The sequence below is a fragment of the Xenopus tropicalis genome, chromosome 4 (genome assembly GCF_000004195.4).
Source record: "Xenopus tropicalis strain Nigerian chromosome 4, UCB_Xtro_10.0, whole genome shotgun sequence".
NCBI lineage: Eukaryota > Metazoa > Chordata > Amphibia > Anura > Pipidae > Xenopus > Xenopus tropicalis.
The window spans coordinates 139,561,832-139,586,111 of NC_030680.2; the positions used below are offsets into that span (position 1 = coordinate 139,561,832).

Genomic DNA, 24,280 nt, shown 5'->3' on the forward strand with positions numbered 1-24,280 from the left:
GTCTGTCCTTTCTGAGCGAGAAGGGCAAAACATTGAAATCTTTGCTCGGCAGGTTGACCTGACGGGGGGGGAGAGAATATAACTGAGCAGGTACATGCGATGGGAGTAGGGGCTGCAATTGGCGGATGATTTACCACATACTTGGCCAAACCCAAAAAAAGTGGATTTGTTGCATCCCTAGTTTGTACCTTCTATATTTACTGATTTATTTCATGCCATTCTTTCCCCCTTTTTCTGTATTCAGATTATCTCATTTTTCTGAATTAACGTTTGACCTGATGTGTTTCATCTTCGCTGTCTGTTACTGTGCCCTTAGCTTCATTTTCACTTTGTCCAGCTTTTGATAGTGGTATCTTGTGTGTGTGTGGGATAATTAGAAATAATTAGATAATATAATTACATGGCCATGTAATTATATTATGTAATTATTTCCTCTATATACTTCATCCCCTGGTAAACTAATCAAGTCATGTGGTTTCCAGTGCCAATAATATACTGCGGATATATTTACATTAATCTCTCCAGTCTCAACTCAGATCACTTTCTTGCTTTGTCAGCCACCTCCACTGCCCCACCGCTAACTTAAATACAGACTCTCTCCTACCCAACACCCATAACTACCAGACGTGTCTATTACCGTTATCAACTTCACTTTCTCCCCTTCCCCCTGGGCCCAGTGCCTTGGGTTACCCTTGATCCTGTCCTTCACTCCTCATACCCAATAAATAACTTAATCATGTTACTTTCACTAAAGGAATATTCCCAAAATAAGATCATTAGTGATGGGTTAAATAATTTGCCATACATGGATTCGCGTCGAATTTCCGCGTTTCGCTATTGGTGGATTTTTTCGCGAAATGGGCACTACAATTGTTTTTTGACACAGATTCGCTCATCACTAAAGATCATTTATCATTTATTTCGCCTTGGTACCATAGCCAATGACAAGATGGCGCCATACAGGAGGTTGAGTTTTCGGTTATGTGCTCTAATATTATTATTGTATCCCGCAGCGCTGTACAATAAGTGGGTTTCATACATTGGACATACAGAGTAACATATAAAGCAATCAATAACCGATACAAGAGGTGAAGAGAGCCCTGCTCTTATATAGCTACTTTAGAGGGGCATCATGGTAGGTTTGCTTATTGGGATTCTGGAGTGGGACAAAAGAAACTGGACACTGAATAACAGTCAATGTATGGGCACTTTCTCCTCCTCACAAGATGTATGCCAACTAAGAAGAATGATTGGCAGATTTATATTTTACAGTCATTCTGGGACATGTTAATCATAGGCAGATCTTTGCCTACAGAATTAACGTTGGCATGCAAGCATCTAGTGCCTTTAGTTGTTGTGTAATATTAACTCCGGCTTCCAAACAAAAATATTTTTAAAGAGCCCCACACCCCTAATATACCTATCCCTGTAATCTGTTCCTTCAAAAAGTATAAATAAATACCATTTTATATGCTGAAATCCAGCTGCAAAACAGTTCTTCTCTTTCTGCATCATTTGAAATCCTGGCAGGGGAGAAGGAACTAAAACACTGATGTTACAAATTGTAACAACTCCTCCACAGCTTACAGACAGCATGCAGGAACTACATAACCCACAATGCATTGCACTGGGATGTTCCTTTCCTTATTGACATCACGTGTGCAGCAGGGGATTGTGGGATTGGGAGGAGGCAGGCTGAAGGCTGAGGACAGGCGACTACTATTACATTTTATTTGTGTCTCAAAGTAGTCAGCCAGACCAGCAGGGGAACAGGGGGCGGGGCTTAGGGAACTGTTCCAAACCATATTTTTACATTAAATATCATGAAAAGGCTGCATATTTTTTTAACTGATGTATATTGCAAAGTTGCTAAAAAGTTTACTTTTCAAAAAGCTTGTGTTTGGGTGGAGTTCCCCTTTAATATAGACACTGGTACATTTCTTACATTAATGCCATAAAATAATTAGTATCTGAACAGAATCTGAAGCAAAAAAAAACCCTTTCTCACATTCTACCAAACTTGTGTCAGGTTTGAGTTTATTCGCAGGGCTCCGATTTTATTCAGCCCTTAAATCCCCTGATTATAATGGAATTTGACTTGTAACACAATAGCGTTTCCAATATTCCAACTCTAGAAGGAGTCTAGACCCTCTAGCGTTCAGCTCTCTGGATCCAATCAATTCATCTGTTCCCCTCACCAAGTCGCTCCATTCCGACTTTTTATTTAGCAGCTCGGACATATATTTTTCTTTGCAGGGAAAACACAAAAAAATGATGGTATTTGAGTTCAAAGCAATGGCCTGAATCAGACTAGGACTTTGCCTTGGGAATGAAGATTTATGAAACACGATAGCGCTCCTTTGTCTGCCAAAACAATGACTCTTTCTTTTATCAACATAGTAACTATTTAACTCAACGTTAGCTTTCTTACCCCCCCCAAAAAATATTTTAATCAATTTAAATGAAAAAAAAAAGTAATAAGGAAAGAAGAAAATGTTTATATTCCAGCTTATCTGATTAGGGGAAATAAAAATCGCAGTGGATTTGGAAAGGAATTTCTCCTGGTGGTTTTTCTATGTGCGTTAATCTTAATAAACAAGTTTGGTGCCAGCGTAAGCCACAAACGGGTCACATCTGTATCGTGACTAATCCGGAGGGTTTGCTCACACAATTGCTTGTAAAAACCACATGTAAATTGTGCTCAGTAGGTTTTGGGTTCAGTTTCAAGTGCAAATTACTGGCATTTTTTTCTGTGCAGGGCTTTTTTTTCTGACTTCTTGTGGATCAGTCCCAGCATGGCTCTGAGTGGCCAAAATGCATACAGTGTATGTGATTTACAATATGCTGTTCAGTTTCAGTCTTCAGTGCTCAAACGGGACATTATTGAGTTAGAGAGGGTCCAGAGAAGGGCAACTAAGCTGGTAAAGGGTATGGAAAGTCTCAGTTATGAAGAAAGACTGGCCAGGTTGGGTCTGTTTATACTGGAGAAGAGGCGCTTAAGAGGTGACATGATAACTATGTATAAATATATAAGGGGATCATATAATAACCTTTCTAATGTTTTATTTACCAGTAGGTCTTTCCAACGGACATGAGGGCACCCACTCCGTTTAGAAGAAGGGAGGTTCCATTTAAATATTCGGAAAGGTTTTTTCACTGTGAGAGCTGTGAGGTTGTGGGATTCCCTCCCCGAATCAGTCGTGCTGGCTGATACATTATATCCCAGATAGCAAAAATCATGTGGTCCAGATCTGGCCCAGACCCATCGTAATTTCTGGGCCAGATTCGCGCAACTGACTTGGGCCGGTGTCTTTTGGCACAACGGGCCAATACTGGCACATATCCGATTGTACTTATCCGGACCAGCACTGAGCCGGCTCTGGGCCAGATGCGGATTCCTTTATGATGATCTGGCTCAAATGTGGACCAGATCTGGTCCAGCTCTGTTCTGGTTCTGGTCCCATACCAGCCCCAGATGTGGGCCAGAAGTGTGGAATAGATGTGGGCCAGATGTGGTTCACATTTGAGCCAAATCATCATAGCATCTGGCCTGGAGTTCGCTCAGCTGACTCAGATCTGGCCCAGACTGCGGAGACTTATTCCCTTCCTTCCACCTAATCCCCCCAATGAGCCCAACTGACATAAGAAAAACACAATGATGCCGTTTTGGTGGGTGGAGTTCGGCCACAGCTTTATTAAAGAATCCAACATCAGAATAGTCCTTGCCATGTATTTCCAACTTTTACCAAACATCCTAAAGACTGTTTTATAACGAATGCCAGCCACTGCGAATGCAGTGGGCATGTGGAAACCATCAAACAACCAGAGATTAAATGGCCAATCACCCGCCATATGCTGTGACAAATCAAAACATATACAAATATATGTAGCTTTCCGAGAATTTTTTTTTTTTTTTAACATGAACCGAGCCTGAAAAGAAGACATAGTAATTTATGTTAATCGAAATTACTGACCTACCGGTCACAAGCTAAATGCACTTAAACAGGGAGGGAGGAGGGAGATTCCGCTCCGTGTGTAGCAGGGAGGTAAGGCTGCAACGCTGCGCTGGGATGTGACAGGCAACAGGGGGAGGGGTGAGTGTGGGGTCTAATCTTTCCCGCCCAAGGCTACCAACTTAACCCTTCATGTTCCGGAAGGAAATTGAGCCCCAGCTAGCTGCACAGTCCCTCTGCGCTTTCATTAATTATTTCAGCGCTCTCTAAGACTATGTTGTCTAGAATTTCAAGCATTTATTATCTAAAATATACATGATTAAATATCTTATTGTCTTTTGCTACTTATTTTTTTGATATAAACAAATACTGTATTAAAATGCCTTCTGATCATCTAATGTTAATTCTAACACAACAGCCACTACTTTACTGTAAACATACAAAAACAATTACACAGAGCAGATTTGACCTTACTTTCTACCTAACACAGTTTTTTACTTACTGTGCTTCCATAATATTCACCAAGCTTAAATCAGTGCTACACAATAAGAAAAACCTAATTATTACCACATAGTTGTAATGCAACACTTCCTGAAATTTAAAAAATATAAATAAGTCAACTGAGATCTAATTTCAATTTAAGTTGTTAGTCACAAACATTATTTACCAATATTTTCTCCATGTTTTGAGCCTTGTTATGCTTTTACTAACAAAGATGGTAGGGGAGTGACAGGATAAGGAATAACATCCAATAAAGGCCCTGAGTCAGTGGTCACAAGCAGTTCTTGGACTTCTGTTTAAGTATTGTTTTTCTGTTTAAAAGTAAAGTAAATTGACAGTATATTTATACTAATAAAAAAAAAAAAAACACTGATCTTTACAACACTGTTGACAAAAATAGTTATTGTGCAAAGTGTAAATAAAAAACAAATAAAACAGTACAAGAACAATGCAAATGAATTCATTTATTTATTTATTTACTATTTTTTTAACTGTGCAACTAAAGGAGTTGGTCCCCTGAGTCCAAACAATGTGGTCAGAGCAAAACAGAGAATACTAATAATAACAGATTTATCCCAATGAACTAAAAACACAATCAGATAGAGCAGTCAAACAATTTAATTCCCATGGGCCATCTGAAAAAAGAAAAAAACAAAACACCAATAAGAAAGCTGTTATTTTTCCACTAAAGCAGTGTTATGAGACAGACTATGGATAAACTTCAAATTAACTTATAACTTATTTTACTGATTAAGTTATCTTACAAATTCTAGTAATATTTTTATTTATTTATTAATTTTTTATCTATAAATCAATGGCTGTTTAATAATGTTTGAGTTTTTTGCCTTAAATAAAAGTTGAAATTTATTTTTATCATGAAGTCAACCTCTATTACTGACTTGTTGTCCTAATGAAAAAATGTAACTGCCACTATGCTTCTTGGATCTGAATTTACCTCAGTTAACGCCTGTTTGACTCTTGAACGCTCTTTCCGGCCACCGCCACGGTCAGGAGCAAGATTGAACCAACGGATGGCATAAGAATCTATCTCACTGTCTGCTGCATTGGTCGAAGACTGGTTCTTTCTTATAGCCCCTGTAAAAAAGAAAAATAAGAATCTTTAACTTCCACAGAATAATAAGCTCCATAATAATGGCATAGTAACTTTATTGTTTAGGTTTTAAAGATGTATCTAATACTCAACTTCTTGGTATTACTCAATACTTACTGATCAACAAACTTCTTGTGAGCATTTCCTTAAAGCACTTCTTCCCATTGACTCCTTTCCAGTTTATTTGTTTGGCTACTGCATCTGAGTAAAGCCTTGAAAGTATGTTCCATGTCACTCTTTTGGTGTTTTGACCTCCAACAGCACCCAGAGCAGATATCTGAAAAGACAAAAATATATTATATTCTCTGCTCTAATCAAAACGAACAAATTTTATATAATGTAGAGAACAGCATATTCCAGGGGCCGTTTTACGGTGAGGACCCTCTCTGACTACAAAAGTAGAGAGAGACATTAGTAAAGTCAAGACGCTTTTATTGTCATTACAACCACATATAGCTGACGCAGTACAGCAAAGGGACAAAGTTTTACCTGCAACCTGCAGGTAAAACTTAGTCCCTTTGCTCAGTACTAATCTTAAATTACTTATATAGGTCAATCAGCGTAGGACTGGCCAGAAGGGATGACTTTGACGTAGTTGGCCAGCTTGAAGTATATTGCAATGTACGGACAAACAATCCCTCTTTTGAGGTGGGGGGGGAAGGCATTTCTTAGTAGCTGAATGCACAGAAATGTCCTAATGTCCTATTTCTACATATTGATAATGGGTGAGTGCAGAGGATTTTTTGCGGTTGTTTATATTTCTTTCACCAAAAACTAAAAAGTGGCGGTTGAGTCGGAATTTAGGCGGATTTCTGTCTGTGAATCTGGAGAAAGTGTTTTCCACCAGTTTTTCCACAAATTTTACTCCAAAAAAGGGCTCTCTCCACTTTTGTGAATTCCCCCCCTTGTCTTGAGGCACGTAGGAACAACAGCGCTGCTCAGGAAAATGTTAAAGATGCTAGCTGTCCTGCACATTCCCTGAACGCTCTGCCAGGAATGTTGTCTGGTCCAGCAGATTTCCATGGGTTAACTCTGCATAGAGTTTGCGTAATGTTTTTTAATGGACATACAGAGCATCTGATCACTGGAGGGAGGGTCTTCATCATGTTGTTCTGTACCATGAACCGAACGAGTACCAAACTTTATATTAATTGGTGCCCTAAATCTAACACTCTCACCTTAAATAATATGTAACCAAAACTAAGAATTAATATTAATATTTGAGGCCAGTATCACTACAACAGGCACAGAACCACTTGAGATAACGTAGGTACAACAACCATAAAGTAGCTTTAGATAATGGGAAAAAAACATACCATGTTTTGTTTAGCTTGTGAATTTCTTGAGTCTTTAAGCCATTCCTCAAACTCCTCAACTTCAGGCACAGTGGTCAGGGGGATACTGATGTCTTTAGGCATTTTAGACACAGGAGCCTCTGTCCCCAGTCTTGAAGCAAGATTGTTCACAGCAGCAGCAATCGCCATTTGCTGTTCCTTCACATGTTCCAATAAAGTTAGGATGTGCAGCTGAGCAGCTACAATAAAGGAAAGATTGAAAGTTTTCTTATTATATATCATTTTGAAAAACTGGATGTTTGAAATAAAAAAAAAAAGATTTTACCAGAGCATGGAATTGGTCCAGTGCCTGTCTTCCCCAGTCTAAATGTGGGCCTAAAGAAATGCTCATCTAACAGAGGCGTGGCAGAGATCTGGCCCATAGAGCTTGATGGTGTGTGAGAGACACGTGTTGCAACTTGAGGCACTGAGGATGGGGAGAGTCATTATTTTTAGCTCACTGACTGTTGATCAAAGATGGCATGCAAACAATTATTAAAAAATATACTATATATATATATATATGAATTATTATAAAAAATACCTGACTGGAAGGCATGCAAGATGTACTTAAGGGGGCAGTAGGTGCTGCTGTGAAATATAGGTATGTCAATAACATATTTTTAAGTGAATAACAACAAATTATGATAAATTTACTATTATAATAATAAATCCTTTATGTTTATAGTTTCTATTGTCCTTATGTGCAAGTTGCTTTGTATAAAAGCATCTGCTAAATGACCAAACTAAATGTAAGCTTACAATGAACAATGTTCAGCCAAGATCTGTCAGATTCACTCAGCACATAAAAACATTAACTTTACAGTTACATTAACTGCATCAGATCCAGGCAAGTACCTTGACTTAAGATAAAATTTGCCACGGCTTGACTGTATATACATGTTCAGTTGTAACATTAACATAACAGTATTAAAAAACTATTCAACGAAAATAAAAGAATATACCAGTAAAATAAGATTCCGTCTGCCTCTGGTCTAGGAGAGGTCTAGCAGTAGTCTGGCAAGCTTCATTGTCAGGAGTAGGGGGAGGAATAGGTGGTACTGGACAGGGGAGGACATTGTGGCATCTCCTCTTTATAGCCGTCTCTGGCTCACTGTCAGAGTCTGTATCGCCAAAGATTTGCCTAACAAACAACACAAACACCAACTAATCATGTTTGGCAGGGTTAAAAACTTTAACAAATTGCTTTAAGATTAAAACCTAAAAACACTCAAAATACATAAAAAGACACACAAAATATTAAATTAACTTACACTATGGAATCTATAGTATGACTTGTATCAGTTGACCCTTTATAGTACTGCAAAATATCCAAACAGTCCATTGCTTCCTTTGGCAATTATAGCAAATTACTTCAAAGCAAAAAAAGAGAAGTTTACACTACCTAGCCTTTCAGCTCTATAGTTAAATATTTCTAAATGTATTTTAAATGGTACATAGTAGTAGTGGTGTAATAGTCTCTAATAATATGCTGTGATAATGGCTGAGTTTCCCCTGAGACCCCTCTCCCTGGGCCTGTATGGAGCTGGGCACAATAACTGTGGGCAATATGTGTCAGATAGCAGAACTCACCAGGCACTTGGAATCCACAAAAGGTTCTTTATTTGTTGTGGGTGAACAAATGTTGGGGTGGATGGACAAATGCTGGAGGTCAAAAGAAATATTGCTTTCCCAACCCCTGGAGTAGCTCCTCACACATAGGAAGCAGGAACATGAATGGCATGATGGGAGGAACTGACGTCACACATAAGGAAGGGAATGGGAGGGTATACAGACTTTGAAGTAAACAAGTTGTAATGCGACCTTGGTCACTAGGTGGCAGCGTAACAATGAAAATACATATAAACCATTAACTTTAAAACATAATATACAGTATTACCTGCTGGGGCAGCACAGTGACTTACCTTTATGAAATTTGTAGCTCTGAGGATGTACTGTACCGCCGATAACTACCACACCGAAGAATTTTGCGCACTCGTTTTCACAGATGCGGCACAGATCCGTTTAGCGAATGTTCCCGCCCTCTGACACCCGGCCCTGAGCTGTGAAACGGAGGTGACTAACACGGATTTGCCGGTTTGAAAACGGATCCGGCTCGGAGTCAGCTGCCGTGTGGGAAACGGAGGTGACTGTAACGCGGATTTGCCGGTTTGAAAACGGATCTGGCTCGGAGTCAGCTGCCGTGTGGGAAACGGAGGTGACTAACACGGATTTGCCGGTTTGAAAACGGATCCGGCTCGGAGTCAGCTGCCGTGTGGGAAACGGAGGTGACTGTAACGCGGATTTGCCGGTTTGAAAACGGATCCGGCTCGGAGTCAGCTGCTGTGTGGGATAGCTTTAAGAAGGGGCTGGATGGATTCTTAACAAGTGAAGGAATACAGGGGTAGGGGAGATAGCTCTACAAGTTGACCCAGGGACTGGTCCGATTGCCATCTTGGAGTCAGGAAGGAATTTTTTCCCCTCTGGGGCAAATTAGAGAGGCATCAGATGGGGTTTTTTGCCTTCCTCTGGATCAACTAGAAGTTAGGCAGGTTAGGTATAGGCATTATGGTTGAACGTGATGGACATATGTCTTTTTTTCAACCTAACTTACTATGTTACTATGTTCTCTAAGCAGATCTGGTTTTAGGTTAGAGATCCCTGATTAATGTCATATTTACCCCCTCAGAGTGTCCAACGAGCTCTTGTATAGCTAGATGGCATACTTGTCTAATTCTGGCCTCGCTTCTGAGCAGCCATGTTAACACGGACACTAGTTGCTTCTTCTTGGGAAGCTGGAGAGTTTGGCAATGACCATCCAGGCCCAGACTGGCAATCTGTGGGTTCTGGCAAATGCCAGAGGGGCTGCTGTAAGATGCCATAGACACTCACTATTTATTGGGTCAGTTTGGGCCTTTATGTACTTGAAATGCCAGGGCCTGTTTCAGATCCCACTGACCATTCAGCTGAAAGCAAAGCAGTAAAGTTAGCAGTTATGGCATAGGATCCAGAGAGGGCTTGGCTATGACATGGCACTAATTACCATGTCAATATCAAAGTCCTGCCCAGTTTTCGTGATTTGGAAAACCATGTAGGAAGTTTTGACCTGGACAGCCCTGATGAAGACCTAGCTGTCCGGATCACAACTGGACAAGTGACAACCCATATTTCTTCTCAGTATTTGTGTGAGGGGATCCAAACCGTTATCTCCCACTACTGCTCCCAAAGTCCCATTTCTTCTTCCTAGTTCCTGTCCATTGGTTATATCATGGGAGAGAGAACACCTCTTTTGACTTTGTACCAAAGGTGGATGTGATGGAAGCCTGGAGCGTAAGGCCCCAGTATCAAGCTTTGGACCCACAGGAGACTCCATGAAGAGGTAAAGATTGTGGGCAGCAGTTTCTGTCATAGCATTCTCATAGAGGTAAATGGTCTGGGCACATACCAATGGCATATTCTTAGATATTTTTGCCATTGGACCTTTAGATTTCCATTGTTGCAATTAAGTCATAGCGGAACTAATGCAATTTGTACATCCCTGATCTTTTGTCATCAGTGTGTAACTGGGTGGGACTAGAGCACCTTTTATGCATTCTGACCATGACCAAAGTGGAACCTCATGGAGCACCTATGAAGCGAAACTTCCAATATTAAAAAGACACCTTGATTGTTGTATACTTAAAAAGACATGCCCAAAGTGGCCACTAAAGAGAAGCAACTGATGAAAAGCCAGAGAGCCATCAGCCACTACTGTGCATTGGTTTTAAAATGATGTGTGTCTATGCAGGGGTATAGCTCCCCTCTAAATAAGATTATTGTTACAATAAGCCTGTAGAAATGTTCACACTGGTAACTGACTTTAGAGAATGTGTATAATCAGCATTTAGTGGCGCAGCAGCAGTGCCAAAAGGCTAAGCATTGCAGAAAGATAGACAGCCTTTTAGGGAAAATAAGGTCATAATCTCAGATTCACTAGTAATGGCTCTATTCAGGGAGAGGTATAAGAGGATTTTAGCTGCGGAATCGTTTTTATATGTCCGCTAGCCAACAGACCAAGCGCTGTGTGCCAAGACTGGGATCAGCTTTTTTTTAATTAACCATTTAGCACTGGGGAGAATTTCAGCCAATTGCAGTAGGATGGGTAGCGGGTGCCTCGAGGGCACAACGGGTTAATGTGGCTGCAGTACGAGGTCTGGTTACAGCTCCAGGCCGGACGCACACAGAGCCTTATAGAATCTTAGTCAATTCCCAGCAAAATGGCCCTAAAGTTCACTAAATAGGTCTTTTCCTCCCCCTGGTTCTAAAATTCTTTTGCTGAGTCTTGGGAAAGACTTTATATTCACACTGGCATACCCCTTCCCTTCCAGGGCGCAACTGATATGAGCTAAAACTTCCCACCAGTTGAAAATTATTTTTAAAAAAATTAATATTTTCTACACAAGGCCACCCAAACATTATATTTTATAGCAACACATCCCCTAGAATTATATTACCCTGCATCACTTGATATGAGTAGAAAAAGAGCAGCATATAGCAAAATGTAGCAAATACCGTGCTATATACACTGGGGTAAGTAATAAAACAGTTTCTTCTACAAATTCACATTATTCTCCTTGCAACATGTTTATTATTTGCGCTGCTGTGCTCAGCCATCTTGTCAGTTGACCACACAAAGCCACACCCAATTTAATGCGTTCAATATTAATGGACGGGTACAGGGTTGGACTGAAAAATTCCGGTGGCCCAGACCCGACCAGACCCTTGTGGCGCTCCCCCTGCCTGACCATTCCTTCCCTGACACGTTAAATTTACGCACGCTCAGGGGAGGACACCGGGGGGGGGGTTAGGGGACGTGGCCAGGGGGGCACCTGCCCAGTGAGCCCTGCACCCCCAGTCCGACCCTGAAAGGGTACATCTCTTTCTAAAAAAAAATGATATTTTTTGGTACAGAAATTTATATTAAAAAAAAAAGAGCCAATAAACCCTAAAACACATCAAATTATTACCATTTTATTGCCCTTTTTAATACACATCATAAACCTTAAAAAACTGGCTGGGCAAATTTAAACAATAATCACCATATGGGGCACATCAAGTTCATTAAAACATTTCTAACCCCAATATGTAATAAAGTTTACACAGGAGCAGTTTACACAGGAGCAGAAACTACTAGCAACCAATAAGATGTTTCCTTTTAAACAGGTGACCAATAAATGCTTTCTCTGGTCCTTTCATTCACAGCTGGACAAAATCCAGGAATAGGGTTGCCACCTTTTACTAGAAACTATACCGGCCAGGCAGGGGGGCGGGTTTACAATGGGACGGGCCATGACATCAATGGGTGGTGTAATCATGTCACAGAGGAAGAGTTTATTTGTCAAGGGGACCGAGATGTATCCTGAAGGAGTGGAATTATTGAGTATGGAGGGGAAAAGGGGGCAGGCTGGGGCTAAATTGACTACATATTATAAATTTGCCAGCAAGTACATTGCAATTTACTAGCTAGGATGGTGAAATACCAGCCAGGGGGCAACCCTATCCAGGAACCAGTTAATAACAGAGTTCAAAAAAGCTGGTTTGTATTAATGTTTATATATAAGCACCTTCCTCCTTGATAATATTAGCCTACGTCTTATTCTCATTGGCAATACCACAAAATGTAATATATATATTAAATGACAAATGGTCACCAGTAGTAGGCCTCTGTTTGGGGCATCTACGTATAATAAATTGTACATACTCTGAGCTATGGTACGCATAAAAACCTATTTAACATTAAAATCATTTTTAAACATTTGGAACACCCATGTAAGTGCAGAATAGAGGAGATCATGAGATATAATGGCACCGGATCATTACAGTGGCTGCTGCACCCTGCCAACCCTCACCCAATAGTAGAGCTTTGGGTTAAAGTGAAATACAGAAGTACTGCACAGAGAACTTGGTTGTATGACGAGGATAAAGAACATTCTATTCATTGCTCCGAATAAAGATGCATTTTTGTTCAACACTATTTGTGTCCTATGACTTTTACAGGGTAGAGCACGTGGTTCTGCTTAGTGTAGTGATCAACGACAACACTGTCCTCCTTGTTTCTCTTATTTTTCCCCTTTTGTTACCATATACAATACTCTCTTTATATTTGACCATCAACTGCCGAAGGTGAAGGTGAACAGATAAGATGGCACACATGCATCCAAGTTCAAATAAATTAAACTTCAAGGATAACATTTTATCACCCTCATCTGAATTCCACAGAATTTCTCTCAAATGCTATAAACACTTGGGGCCTGATTCACTAAAGGGCGATAAAACGTGCGCTATTTTGATTGTGCGCTAAAATTTTTACAGCGGCTTAATTTTGGCGATTTTTCGCACGATTCACTATAAGCATACTTGCGCTTTTTTACGCGCGATATTGCATGCGTTATTTAATTCGCGAAAGACTATTTCAATGCGGTATTTGCCGGTACATGCGCTAAATTACGCGAATAATCGCCGCATATGAATGGTAGCATAGAAATAGTGTATAAAAATTGTCGCCGCATATAAATGGTGTATATAAATATTAGCCACATATAAATAGTAGATGCTTATAAATAGTAGCCACTAGTGATGAGCAAATGTGTTCTGGTTTCTTTAGTGAAAAATTAGCCAATCTTTCGAAAGATCCACGAAACGGCAAAAATGTTGTGTGGGCAAAAAAATTGTTGCCCGTGACTATTATTTTTTGACACTTGTATCAATATTTGGATGTGCGGTGAATTTTTGCGTGGCAAATTTTTTCATGCGTTTTGCCATTGGCGGATTGTTTTGAGAAACACATGAAAAAATCCGCCGCGAAAAAAATTCAACGCACGTCCAAAAATTCACTGCGAATCCATGTCTGGTGAAACATTTCATCACTTGTAGCCAAATAGAAATAGTTGCGCAAATGAACGCACGCCATGTTAGCCATACACGCCAATACTTGCAGAAAATTACTGTATTAAAAATGAACATTTCGCTGCAAACTGGCGGCTGCGTCACACAGACTTGAATAAATAACACTTTAAGTCCATATTTTATTGCAAAAAATCATTTACTGTACTTTTGTATAATTTTTCTCCTGCCTGTAGTAGGTGTTAATTTTCGCATAGCCGAATGCGATATTTAGCGCGCAAAAGTTATAGTGAATCATGCGATCGTATTCTTTTCAGCGCGGAAATTAACGCAAAACTGTAAAACTAGTGCGAGAAATAACCCATGCGAAAATGGCGATTTTTCGCACGCGATAATACTATGGTGAATCGCGCGCAAATTATTTTGCGTTTTTTAACGCGAAAAAGCGTGCAATAATTTTTATCGCCCTTTAGTGAATTAGGCCCTTGGTTTCTCTTGAATTGCGTTCTAAAAAGTCAATGGACCTCCCTAAACTTCTAATATGCATCTTGCCATAGCTTGTACAGGTTCCTGGAACCCTAATTGAGATCTTGTGACTTCCATCAAGATTGAGATGCTTCCCTGAAACCATCATGGAGGCACCATAATCCATAAACCTTAAAATCAAATATCGGACACTGTAGGCATCCCTATCCTGTTCTTCGTTTGTTGAAAAGATGGTGGACCATATGCCTGGGTCTAGTGATAAATGGACACTATTGCTTCTTGGTTAGTGATACCACCACAATTCTTTTGATTGATGGAAACATGTTACTGTCACCTCTGCAGGACCAGTTTTTGTGGCTTGACAGTCTGTAGTATATGGAAAAAAGTCATGAAGCATGGCAGCTGTTTGAAAGAAGCAGCAGCGAATAAATACGCTGTCCATGAAAAAACACAGCACTTTCCCACATTACAGTCCTAGGTGCACAAAATGGACAGCAAATAGAGACTTGTTGGTTTTTGCCATGAATTGTGGTGTAACAAGTTTTCCTCTCCAGTTTCCATGGGAGTAAGGAAAGTATTCGGTGCAAGGGTTCCCCTCTCTGTCTGTTCTCCTTGTACAGTTTATGCGCAGACAAATTCCAGCCTGAAACATCTGACGATAAGATCAGACAGTAGCAGAGACAGTCTTAAATCATATTTACAATACGTCTTTGTGCATCCACTCATAGGACAGAAGAGCACCCTCAGCACTCGTGAAAATGAAACATATACTCACTTAACTGGACGTAACTCTACTATAAACACCCTCCTGCCACCAACAAACTCTATAGGATAATCCCAATATACTTGCAAGGCCTATAATAAGTGCAGTTTATGGGGAGGGGAAAGTCAAAGATTTTGTATTTGGCTGTAGAATTTTTTTTTATGTCTCTGTAGTAATAAAACAGTACCTTGTATGTGATGGTAACTAAGCTGGACAAATCTATACTGGTAGCAAAATGATACTTTTGGGCAAATATGATGTTTAAATGATTTTCAGTAGAGGTAAGGTACAGTGATTCAAATAACAGACAGATCAGGAAAACCCCACATCCCAAGCATTCTGGATAACAGGTTCCATACCTGTAGTTTGTTTTCCCTTATTCAGCACTGCCTGTTTGTATATTTGCTTTACTTAGAGAGTCAGAATAACCCCACAACATAACTGCCTCTCAGCCACAGCATCGGCAGATCTTTCCATATACTTTGCCACTTCACCCACCCCCAGTGTTCTGTTATGGCCACTTTGCTAATTCCTTAAGGCACAATAAGAAAGAAGGGGTACCAAGAGATGGGCAAAATGTAGATTCAGTTTAGTGGCAGAGTACATGTAGTTTGGGCAATTCCCAGTAACGTTTCCAAAGTCATCAAACACCAACCAGAAATTCCTCATCTGGCATCCCGTTTCAAATAATACCCCATTCTCTTATAATATCTAAATAGGAGTGATAGGAGAAGGTGCCCTCTGGAACGAAAAGGGAGACAAAGCGAGGGCTAGTGGCTAGGGTAAAAGCTTTGGAGGGCAATGGTTCCTATAGAGAGAGGAAAATGTTTTCACCACTTTAGAGCCACCACTGGACATTTGCTATTAAATCTGGCATTGGAACTGAGGTGATGGGGGTACCCTTCCCTTATACACTCGGCATATGCCCATAGATTATTGGAAATGTGCCATTCAGAGGGTTGATTGATTTCACTTAGACTTTGTGAGAAATGGCTCAGCATTTCTCAGTTTATTTGCCCTTTACATTACAGAAAGGGACTTCTATATTTGATCCTCAAGGGGTTAACTCTGATTTCCTGTAAACCATTTTTAATTTCCTCCTCTAACCTGCCGCATTCCAAGAAAATCTGCACACCCACATTCCCTTGAAAGTGCAGAATAAAGCAGGCCATTCTGCCTCATAAAAATATATACATTGCTATCAGTTTTCCTTCTTCGGAGCTAAAAGGTTTTCCAAGAAGCGGCCGACTCAAGAATTTCACTGCCAGCGTCCTGAAATCCTCGCAGAACAATGGCAGGGGGCACACTGGGAGCCTTTATGTCCCTCCGCGAGCAATGCCTGAAAGTGCAGGCAACGAGAGGGGCTTGAAAGGGTCTTGTTTAGAGAGAAAACCTTCTTGACTGTCATGGCCAACCACAAGTTTATTTTGACCACAAAAGTAAAAACATTTTCTGCAAAGGAATTTGAAATGAGAGTTTTAGTGCGAATGTGTGGGATCGGAGTGTTAAACAAGCGCTTAGAAAGGTTTGAGAAACCCGGTGACAAGTAGAATTTGGTTCTTGATTTCTTGATGAGGCCAGACAGACACTTTGGGGAATGTATGGGGGAGTCTATATATAGGGGTGGGGTAGTTGTCTATATGTGTTTATTGAAAACTGTCAGTCATTGGAAGGAGTTTTAATGTAGGCTTGGGGAGGGTAAGGCTTCCCGAACAAACATCAATGAATTTCCTACAAAATGTTGGATGGAGGTATTATACTGTATATGAAGTTGGTACTATATTTATTCTGCCATGTGTTCTGGGGATAATATATGAAACTGGCACTACAATTATCACGCAAGATGTTTGGGGTTGTATTTCCCTGGATGGAATTTATAAGGATATTAGAGGTCACTGAGGGGTTCTGTGCCCATATAAAGGCACAAGGCTGCAGGCTGAGTTATACAGGGAACTCTGAGTATCACTCATGTATTATAAGGGATAATGTACCCCCTACTGTAAATGATAAGGATATTAGCAGTCACTGAGGGGTTCTGTGCCCATATAAAGGCACAAGGCTGCAGGCTGAGTTATACAGGGAACTCTGAGTATCACTCATGTATTATAAGGGATAATGTACCCCCTACTGTAAATGATAAGGATATTAGCAGTCACTGAGGGGTTCTGTGCCCATATAAAGGCACAAGGCTGCAGGCTGAGTTATGGGGGTCACATAGGGCCGCCCCGGGATCCAGCTGCAGAAATGGAGTTTAGTGACCATATAGAAATAAAACTTCTGCGTGTTCATCTCCCTTCCTGCTGTGTGTAATTAGAGACAAGTATCCGGGGCAGCATGAACCCTTTAAAGGAATGCAGGGAATCTTTTTAAAAAAGTATGCTAATTTCCAACATAATATGGCTGGATTGGGTGTGGGGTGAATCCGCTAACTGGATTTAAAACAAAACCTGGTGTTTGCGTGTAAAACATCACTAGAGACCTGTCCTGCCCCTTTAGGGCTTAATGCTGAACAATCTCCAGAGTACGGACTTAACTAAAAATAAAAGCCAGGCCTGGAGTTGCTCTACGCTCTGCCTGATAGGGAGTCACAGCCCCGTGTCGGCCAATCATGCATATTCAGCAGGTGGTAACTTTATCCTGCGCTGCGCAATTTCCCTCAGGGTGAAGTAACCGCTAACTGACCCAAGTCCTTAGTGTCTCATTGCATTAATATCAGGGATTAAGTGAGTGCAAAACATGAAAGTTATGAAATATCCTAATAATATCCAGGATTTTACAGCACAAAATGATTATTTTCAGCAGACTACCGCTCTGTAAATTCCTCATGTAAATCCCACTTGTCAGTAGAGGATTCAAGCAGGGCAACTGCACCGGGTCTGGTTCATATTTGGGCCCTAAAAGGCAGATATTAAATGGAAAGAGTGGTGAATTACTCGGTAACATACTGTGTACTCCCTTATTGACTTTGCAAGACCTGCAGCAGCATTTACAATATACTGTCAGTAGGGATAATAGCTACTGGGCTGTCTAGTCTGTAGGACAGCAAGTATAGTAGGGAGAGATGGTGCCTATAGTAGCAGTGGGGGGATAATAGCCTCTGGGAAGGGACTGGGGCTGTGGAATAGCAGGTATAGTAGGGAGAGATGGTGCCTATAGTAGCAGTGGGGGGGATAATAGCCTCTGGGAAGGGACTGGGGCTGTGGGATAGCAGGTATAGTAGGGAGAGATGGTGCCTATAGTAGCAGTGGGGGGATAATAGCCTCTGGGAAGGGACTGGGGCTGTGGGATAGCAGGTATAGTAGGGAGAGATGGTGCCTATAGTAGCAGTGGGGGGATAATAGCCTCTGGGAAGGGACTGGGGCTGTGGGATAGCAGGTATAGTAGGGAGAGATTGTGCCTATAGTAGCAGTGGGGGGATAATAGCCTCTGGGAAGGGACTGGGGCTGTGGAATAGCAGGTATAGTAGGGAGAGATGGTGCCTATAGTAGCAGTGGGGGGGATAATAGCCTCTGGGAAGGGACTGGGGCTGTGGGATAGCAGGTATAGTAGGGAGAGATGGTGCCTATAGTAGCAGTGGGGGGATAATAGCCTCTGGGAAGGGACTGGGGCTGTGGAATAGCAGGTATAGTAGGGAGAGATGGTGCCTATAGTAGCAGTGGGGGGGATAATAGCCTCTGGGAAGGGACTGGGGCTGTGGGATAGCAGGTATAGTAGGGAGAGATAGTGCCTATAGTAGCAGTGGGGGGATAATAGCCTCTGGGAAGGGACTGGGGCTGTGGGATAGCAGGTATAGTAGGGAGAGATGGTGCCTATAGTAGCAGTGGGGGGATAATAGCCTCTGGGAAGGGACTGGGGCTGTGGGATAGCAGGTATAGTAGGGAGAGATGGTGCCTATAGTAGCAGTGGGGGGATAATAGCCTCTGGGAAGGGACTGGGGCTGTGGGATAGCAGGTATAGTAGGGAGAGATGGTGCCTATAGTAGCAGTGGGGGGATAGCGATACTGTTGCCCAACTTGCCAGAGGTTGCTGCAGCAGAATAGCTAAAATTCTGTATATTATACAATACTAGTTTCTATAAGCAATGGATTTCCACAAAGCCTTTTTTGTCCCAGCTCTGCTACAACCCCTAAAGACAGCCCTTGCATGTAAGAAAACAATTCCAGTACCAACTACAAGGCAATAACATATAGGTTTTGTGCTGTTGCTGTTATGTCAGCCCTAAGACATTGTTGACACTACACAAAGCTGAAGTATTCTGCTTGCGCTCAGTATATTTGTGTAAGAACCAAATCTGTCTCCGGGTAGAGGGCTGCGCTGCAGTACGGAGAAAGAACATACTTATTTTAGTGAATTCCTTTTAATTTCTGCTGTTTCTCACTTACACAGAATAAGGAGGCGCTGATAGATTTATGTAAATGGAAAGTAGACTGGGGAGAGACTGAGTTAAAGGGGAACTATAACCTGTTTAAAGTCAGTTTGTCCTTCACTTTAACTTGTAACGGACATTTAAATATCTATAGACCCCAATAAAACAGTGCCCCCAGAGTAGGAACATTTAACAGGCAAAGCATCCTAACTGTCTCAGTAATGCTGTTACATAAAGAAACTGCAGCCATATAAAATGTATTTTCTCTGCCTACTTGAGTATAATGGATATGCTAGGACTAGGTACATTTACGCAGCATAGCACTCAGTCTGCCATTTCTGTTACTGCCCCCACGTGCCATATTCTCTATCTGACCTGATGAAAGAAGACCACCGAAAGTGACTTCTGGCAATGTCCCCATTCCTTAGAGAAATAATTAGAACAGCATATGTGCCATTTTAGATTTGCAAAGCTAATTAAGGTATATGATAATGAACATTAACACTATGGGGTAATTATTGCAGTCATTTCCCACCAGACCCTTTACCTACTATATTTATAATCCAGAATTTTTTTTTTTTTTTTTAGAAAAGCCTATATGAATAATCTTCCTTCCTTCCTTCCTTCCTTCCTTCCTTCCTTCCTTCCTTCCTTCCTTCCTTCCTTCCTTCCTTCCTTCCTTCCTTCCTTCCTTCCTTCCTTCCTTCCTTCCTCTTTTCCTTCCTCTTTTCCTTCCTCTTTTCCTTCCTCTTTTCCTTCCTCTTTTCCTTCCTCTTTTCCTTCCTCTTTTCCTTCCTCTTTTCCTTCTCCTTCCCCTTCCCTTCCCTTCCCTTTCCTTCCTTCCTTCCTTCCTCTTCTCCTTCCCATTCCCTTCCTTCCTTCCTCTTTTCCTTCTCCTTCCCCTTCCCTTCCTTCCTCTTTTCCTTCTCCTTCCCCTTCCCTTCCTTCCTTCCTCTTTTCCTTCTCCTTCCCCTTCCCTTTTTCCCTTCCTTCCTTCCTTCCTTCCTCTTCTCCTTCCCCCTCCCTTTCTCCCTCCCTTCCTTCCTTCCTTCCTTCCTTCCTTCCTTCCTCTTCTCCTTCCCCTTCCCTTTCTCCCTCCCTTCCTTCCTTCCTTCCTTCCTCTTCTCCTTCCCATTCCCTTCCTCCCTTCCTTCCTCTTTTCCTTCTCCTTCCCCTTCCCTTCCTTCCTTCCTCCCTTCCTTCCTCTTTTCCTGCTCCTTCCCCTTCCCTTTTGCTGGTGACTCGGTTGCTACCCTGGAGAACCTCCCCATACGGAAACTTATAGAACCATGTAGGATGTTCTGATCCTTTATCATATTTGGACCTAGTTAGGGTAAGATTAGAGGCAAATGCATATTTTCGGAGATACAAGGCTCATTATGGTGAAGGTTGGGTCAGGGGGCCATTATGGTGAAGGTTGGGTCTGGGGGACAGAAGAAATATTAGTTCACAAAGGAGCTCAAAAAGGGCCTATTTATAAGCCACTAAACAGTGAAACTAATTCTCTTTAATTTGACTTTTCAAGTCAACACTCACTTGCTGATGTTAGTACAGAAGGGTTCTCACAAGCCCCTGCATCTTGGCCATTAGATCACTTGTATGCTCAAGGAGAGTCCAAGTGGACCCACGGTTTACACATCATTAAACTCTTCAAGCAACAAGTATTGAAACAAGATCCATGAAGGAGAATTCACAAGTGTCTCTCTTGACCTTGACCCACGTCCTCTTACTTGGCTGGGAACCCAATGTTCAGTTAGTGCAAGCCTCTCAGAATCTAATCTCTGCTGGAAAGTGAATACCCAGTGTGGCATTGGCCTTACGCCTCTCCAAACTGCTGGCAAATAAATAACAGAAAGTTCTAATTTTTCAGATGAATATATGTGGCTCTTTTTGGTACGTACTATAGTATGATGGGACTGCTTAATTGGCAGATTATAGACAGCATAACGTTGTTGCATGTAGGGATGCACCGAACCCCCAAACCCACCCAGCAGGATTCGGCCGAATCCCGAACCAAATCCGAATCCTAATTAGCATATGATTAGGATCAGAAGGGGTTTCTGAATTCTAATTAGCATTTGCTAATTGATGCTAATTTGGATTCGGTTCAGCCGAGACTGCAGATCCGGGCGAAACCGAATCCTTAAAAAGAAAAGCCAGGATTCGGTGCATCCCTAGTTGCATGCAATTGATTTTGATGATAATTGGGGATGCACCGGATACGGTTTGGGATTCGACCAAATCCCGGCTTTTTTTTTTAAGGATTTGGTTTCAGCTGAATCTGTGGTCCCGGACTAACTGAATCCGAATCCTAATTAGAATTCGGAATGGGTTAAATGGGCAGTGAAAACTTTTTTAACCCCTTCTACTCCTAATCAGCATATGCTAATTAGGATTCGGGTTCGGGATTTGGCCGAATCCTGCTGGGTGGGTTGGGGGTTCGGCCGAACCCAAAATAGTGGGTTTGTTGCATCCCTAATGATAATGTACTTTGATATCAATCAATATAGGACATGGGCAATTGGGCAGTACATTGAGATGACTTGAACAATATATGGTAAGCCTATTGGCATTGTCATAATTGTATTTAGGAGAAGGTGAACACAGGTTCTTCTCAAAGGGAGAAAAGGTTTGGTACTAACCTCATAGTGTCCCTATGAATCTTTTTACGTGTAATGCTCTTTACTACCATTTTCAAAAGCCTATTTTTAAAACCCCCTTATAAATCATTCCTCATGATGTCCACCAATACCACATTTGATAACAAGACTACTTGGGGAAAGGCCGACTGATCAGTTTTCGAATTGCCAATTTTTTCATCCGTTTCGCGAAACAATTCGCCAATGGCAAAACGTGGAAATCTGCCGCGAATCCATGCCTGGCGAAACATTTCGCCCATTACTATTCATTCGTTTGTAAACTCGAAAATTCTATGTATTAGAGTTTTTTTTATTCAAATGAGTTTACCACATTAATAAATGAGTGAGCATATTTGATATGCGAGTTTATTCAATTTCGAAAAAGCAACTTGAATTCACAAACTCGAAAAATTGATAAATAAGTCCATTAGTATACGTCCTATGTAAGATAATATAACCCCCCCAATAAATCTTTACACTAGCCTTGCATACAGCAAGGGTCGGACTGGGCCGCTGGGACACCGGGAAAAATCCCGGTGGCCTAGACCCGATCCCTGTTGCCGCTTCCCCTGGCCACCGATGTCCTCCCCTGACGCATTTCACTTACACGCGCTCAGGGGAGGACAATGCACGGGTGGCGGGGGCCCCTCCAGGGGGTAGGGGGCACGGCGGCGGCGGCCCCTGCAGGGGGTGTGGGCGATGTGGTTGGCGGGGGCATCTTGGGGGGTGCAGGGCCCCTGGGGCTGTAGCCCCGGTGGGCCCTGCACCCTCCCAGTCCGACCCTGCATACAGCATATTTATACATGTCGATCATGTAAACTAATGCCCTTTTCCAACAGAAATCCAGTTTCCAACCATTTGATTTTAGATTAAATAGTTAATATTGAAAAATGTATAATTTAAAAATACAACTTTTAAATGCAAAATTTGCAACTTTATTAATACTAATGGTATAAAAAATACAATTCAAATTATCTTTACGGAAAAAATTTTCAATCATCATATTTTTTTTACATATCATCTATGTATGTATTATTCATTTATTCCAAAATCATGGGTTTGGAAGGGTTTGGTAGCCATAGAATTCTCTAGAAGTAAACACTCACAAGGTTAAAAGTTAACATTTCTATTTTTAGCCGTAAATTTCAAAGTTAAAAGTTGAACTTGAGTGTGACTAATTGAATTAAGATGTGGCTTTTATTCCAAAAACTTTGAATTTAAAAAACTTGTTTGTTCTCCATTGTGATTGTGTTTTACACTTTACACGTCATCATTTCCTCACAAGTCAGTCAGAGGAAAATTATTTCAACCTTTTAGCGAGTGGTACAGGTATAGGACCCGTTATCCAGAATGCTCGGGACCAAGGGTATTCCGCATAAGGGGGCTTTCCGTAATTTGGATCTCCATACCTTAAGTCTACTAAAAAATCAATAAAACATGAACTAAGCCCAATGAGGGGTAATTATATCTTAGTTGGGATCAAGTACAGGTACTGTTTTATTATTTCAGAGAAAAGGGAATCATTTAACCATTAAATAAACCCAATAGGACTGTTCTGCCCCAATAAGGGGTAATTATATCTTAGTTGGGATCAAGTACAGGTACTGTTTTATTATTACAGAGAAAAGGGAATCATTTAACCATTAAATAAACCCAATAGGGCTGTTCTGCCCCCAATAAGGGGTAATTATATCTTAGTTGGGATCAAGTACAGGTACTGTTTTATTATTACAGAGAAAAGGGAATCATTTAACCATTAAATAAACCCAATAGGACTGTTCTGCCCCCAATAAGGGGTAATTATATCTTAGTTGGGATCAAGTACAGGTACTGTTTTATTATTACAGAGAAAAGGGAAATCATTTAACCATTAAATAAACCCAATAGGGCTGTTCTGCCCCCAATAAGGGGTAATTATATGTTAGTTGGGATCAAGTACAGGTACTGTTTTATTATTACAGAGAAAAGGGAAATCATTTAACCATTAAATAAACCCAATAGGGCTGTTCTGCCCCCAATAAGGGGTAATTATATTTTAGTTGGGATCAAGTACAGGTACTGTTTTATTATTACAGAGAAAAGGGAATCATTTAACCATTAAATAAACCCAATAGGGCTGTTCTGCCCCCAATAAGTGGTAATTATATCTTAGTTGGGATCAAGTACAGGTACTGTTTTATTATTACAGAGAAAAGGGAATCATTTAACCATTAAATAAACCCAATAGGGCTGTTCTGCCCCCAAT

The 24,280-nt window shown here is 41.1% G+C and overlaps 1 protein-coding gene across 1 annotated transcript; it reads right to left on the bottom strand.

Moving 5' to 3' along the window:
* Positions 1-4,924: 4,924 nt before the first annotated feature.
* On the bottom strand, positions 4,925-8,608 carry LOC100497017. The gene is made up of 7 exons (XM_018093705.2): positions 8,493-8,608; positions 7,865-8,043; positions 7,186-7,326; positions 6,882-7,099; positions 5,683-5,842; positions 5,410-5,549; positions 4,925-5,089 (listed from the first exon to the last, which is right to left on the bottom strand). Exons 3-7 carry the CDS (start codon positions 7,280-7,282, stop codon positions 5,072-5,074), a joined length of 633 nt encoding a protein of 210 aa, XP_017949194.1. The 5' UTR covers positions 7,283-7,326; positions 7,865-8,043; positions 8,493-8,608; the 3' UTR covers positions 4,925-5,071.
* Positions 8,609-24,280: the final 15,672 nt, after the last annotated feature.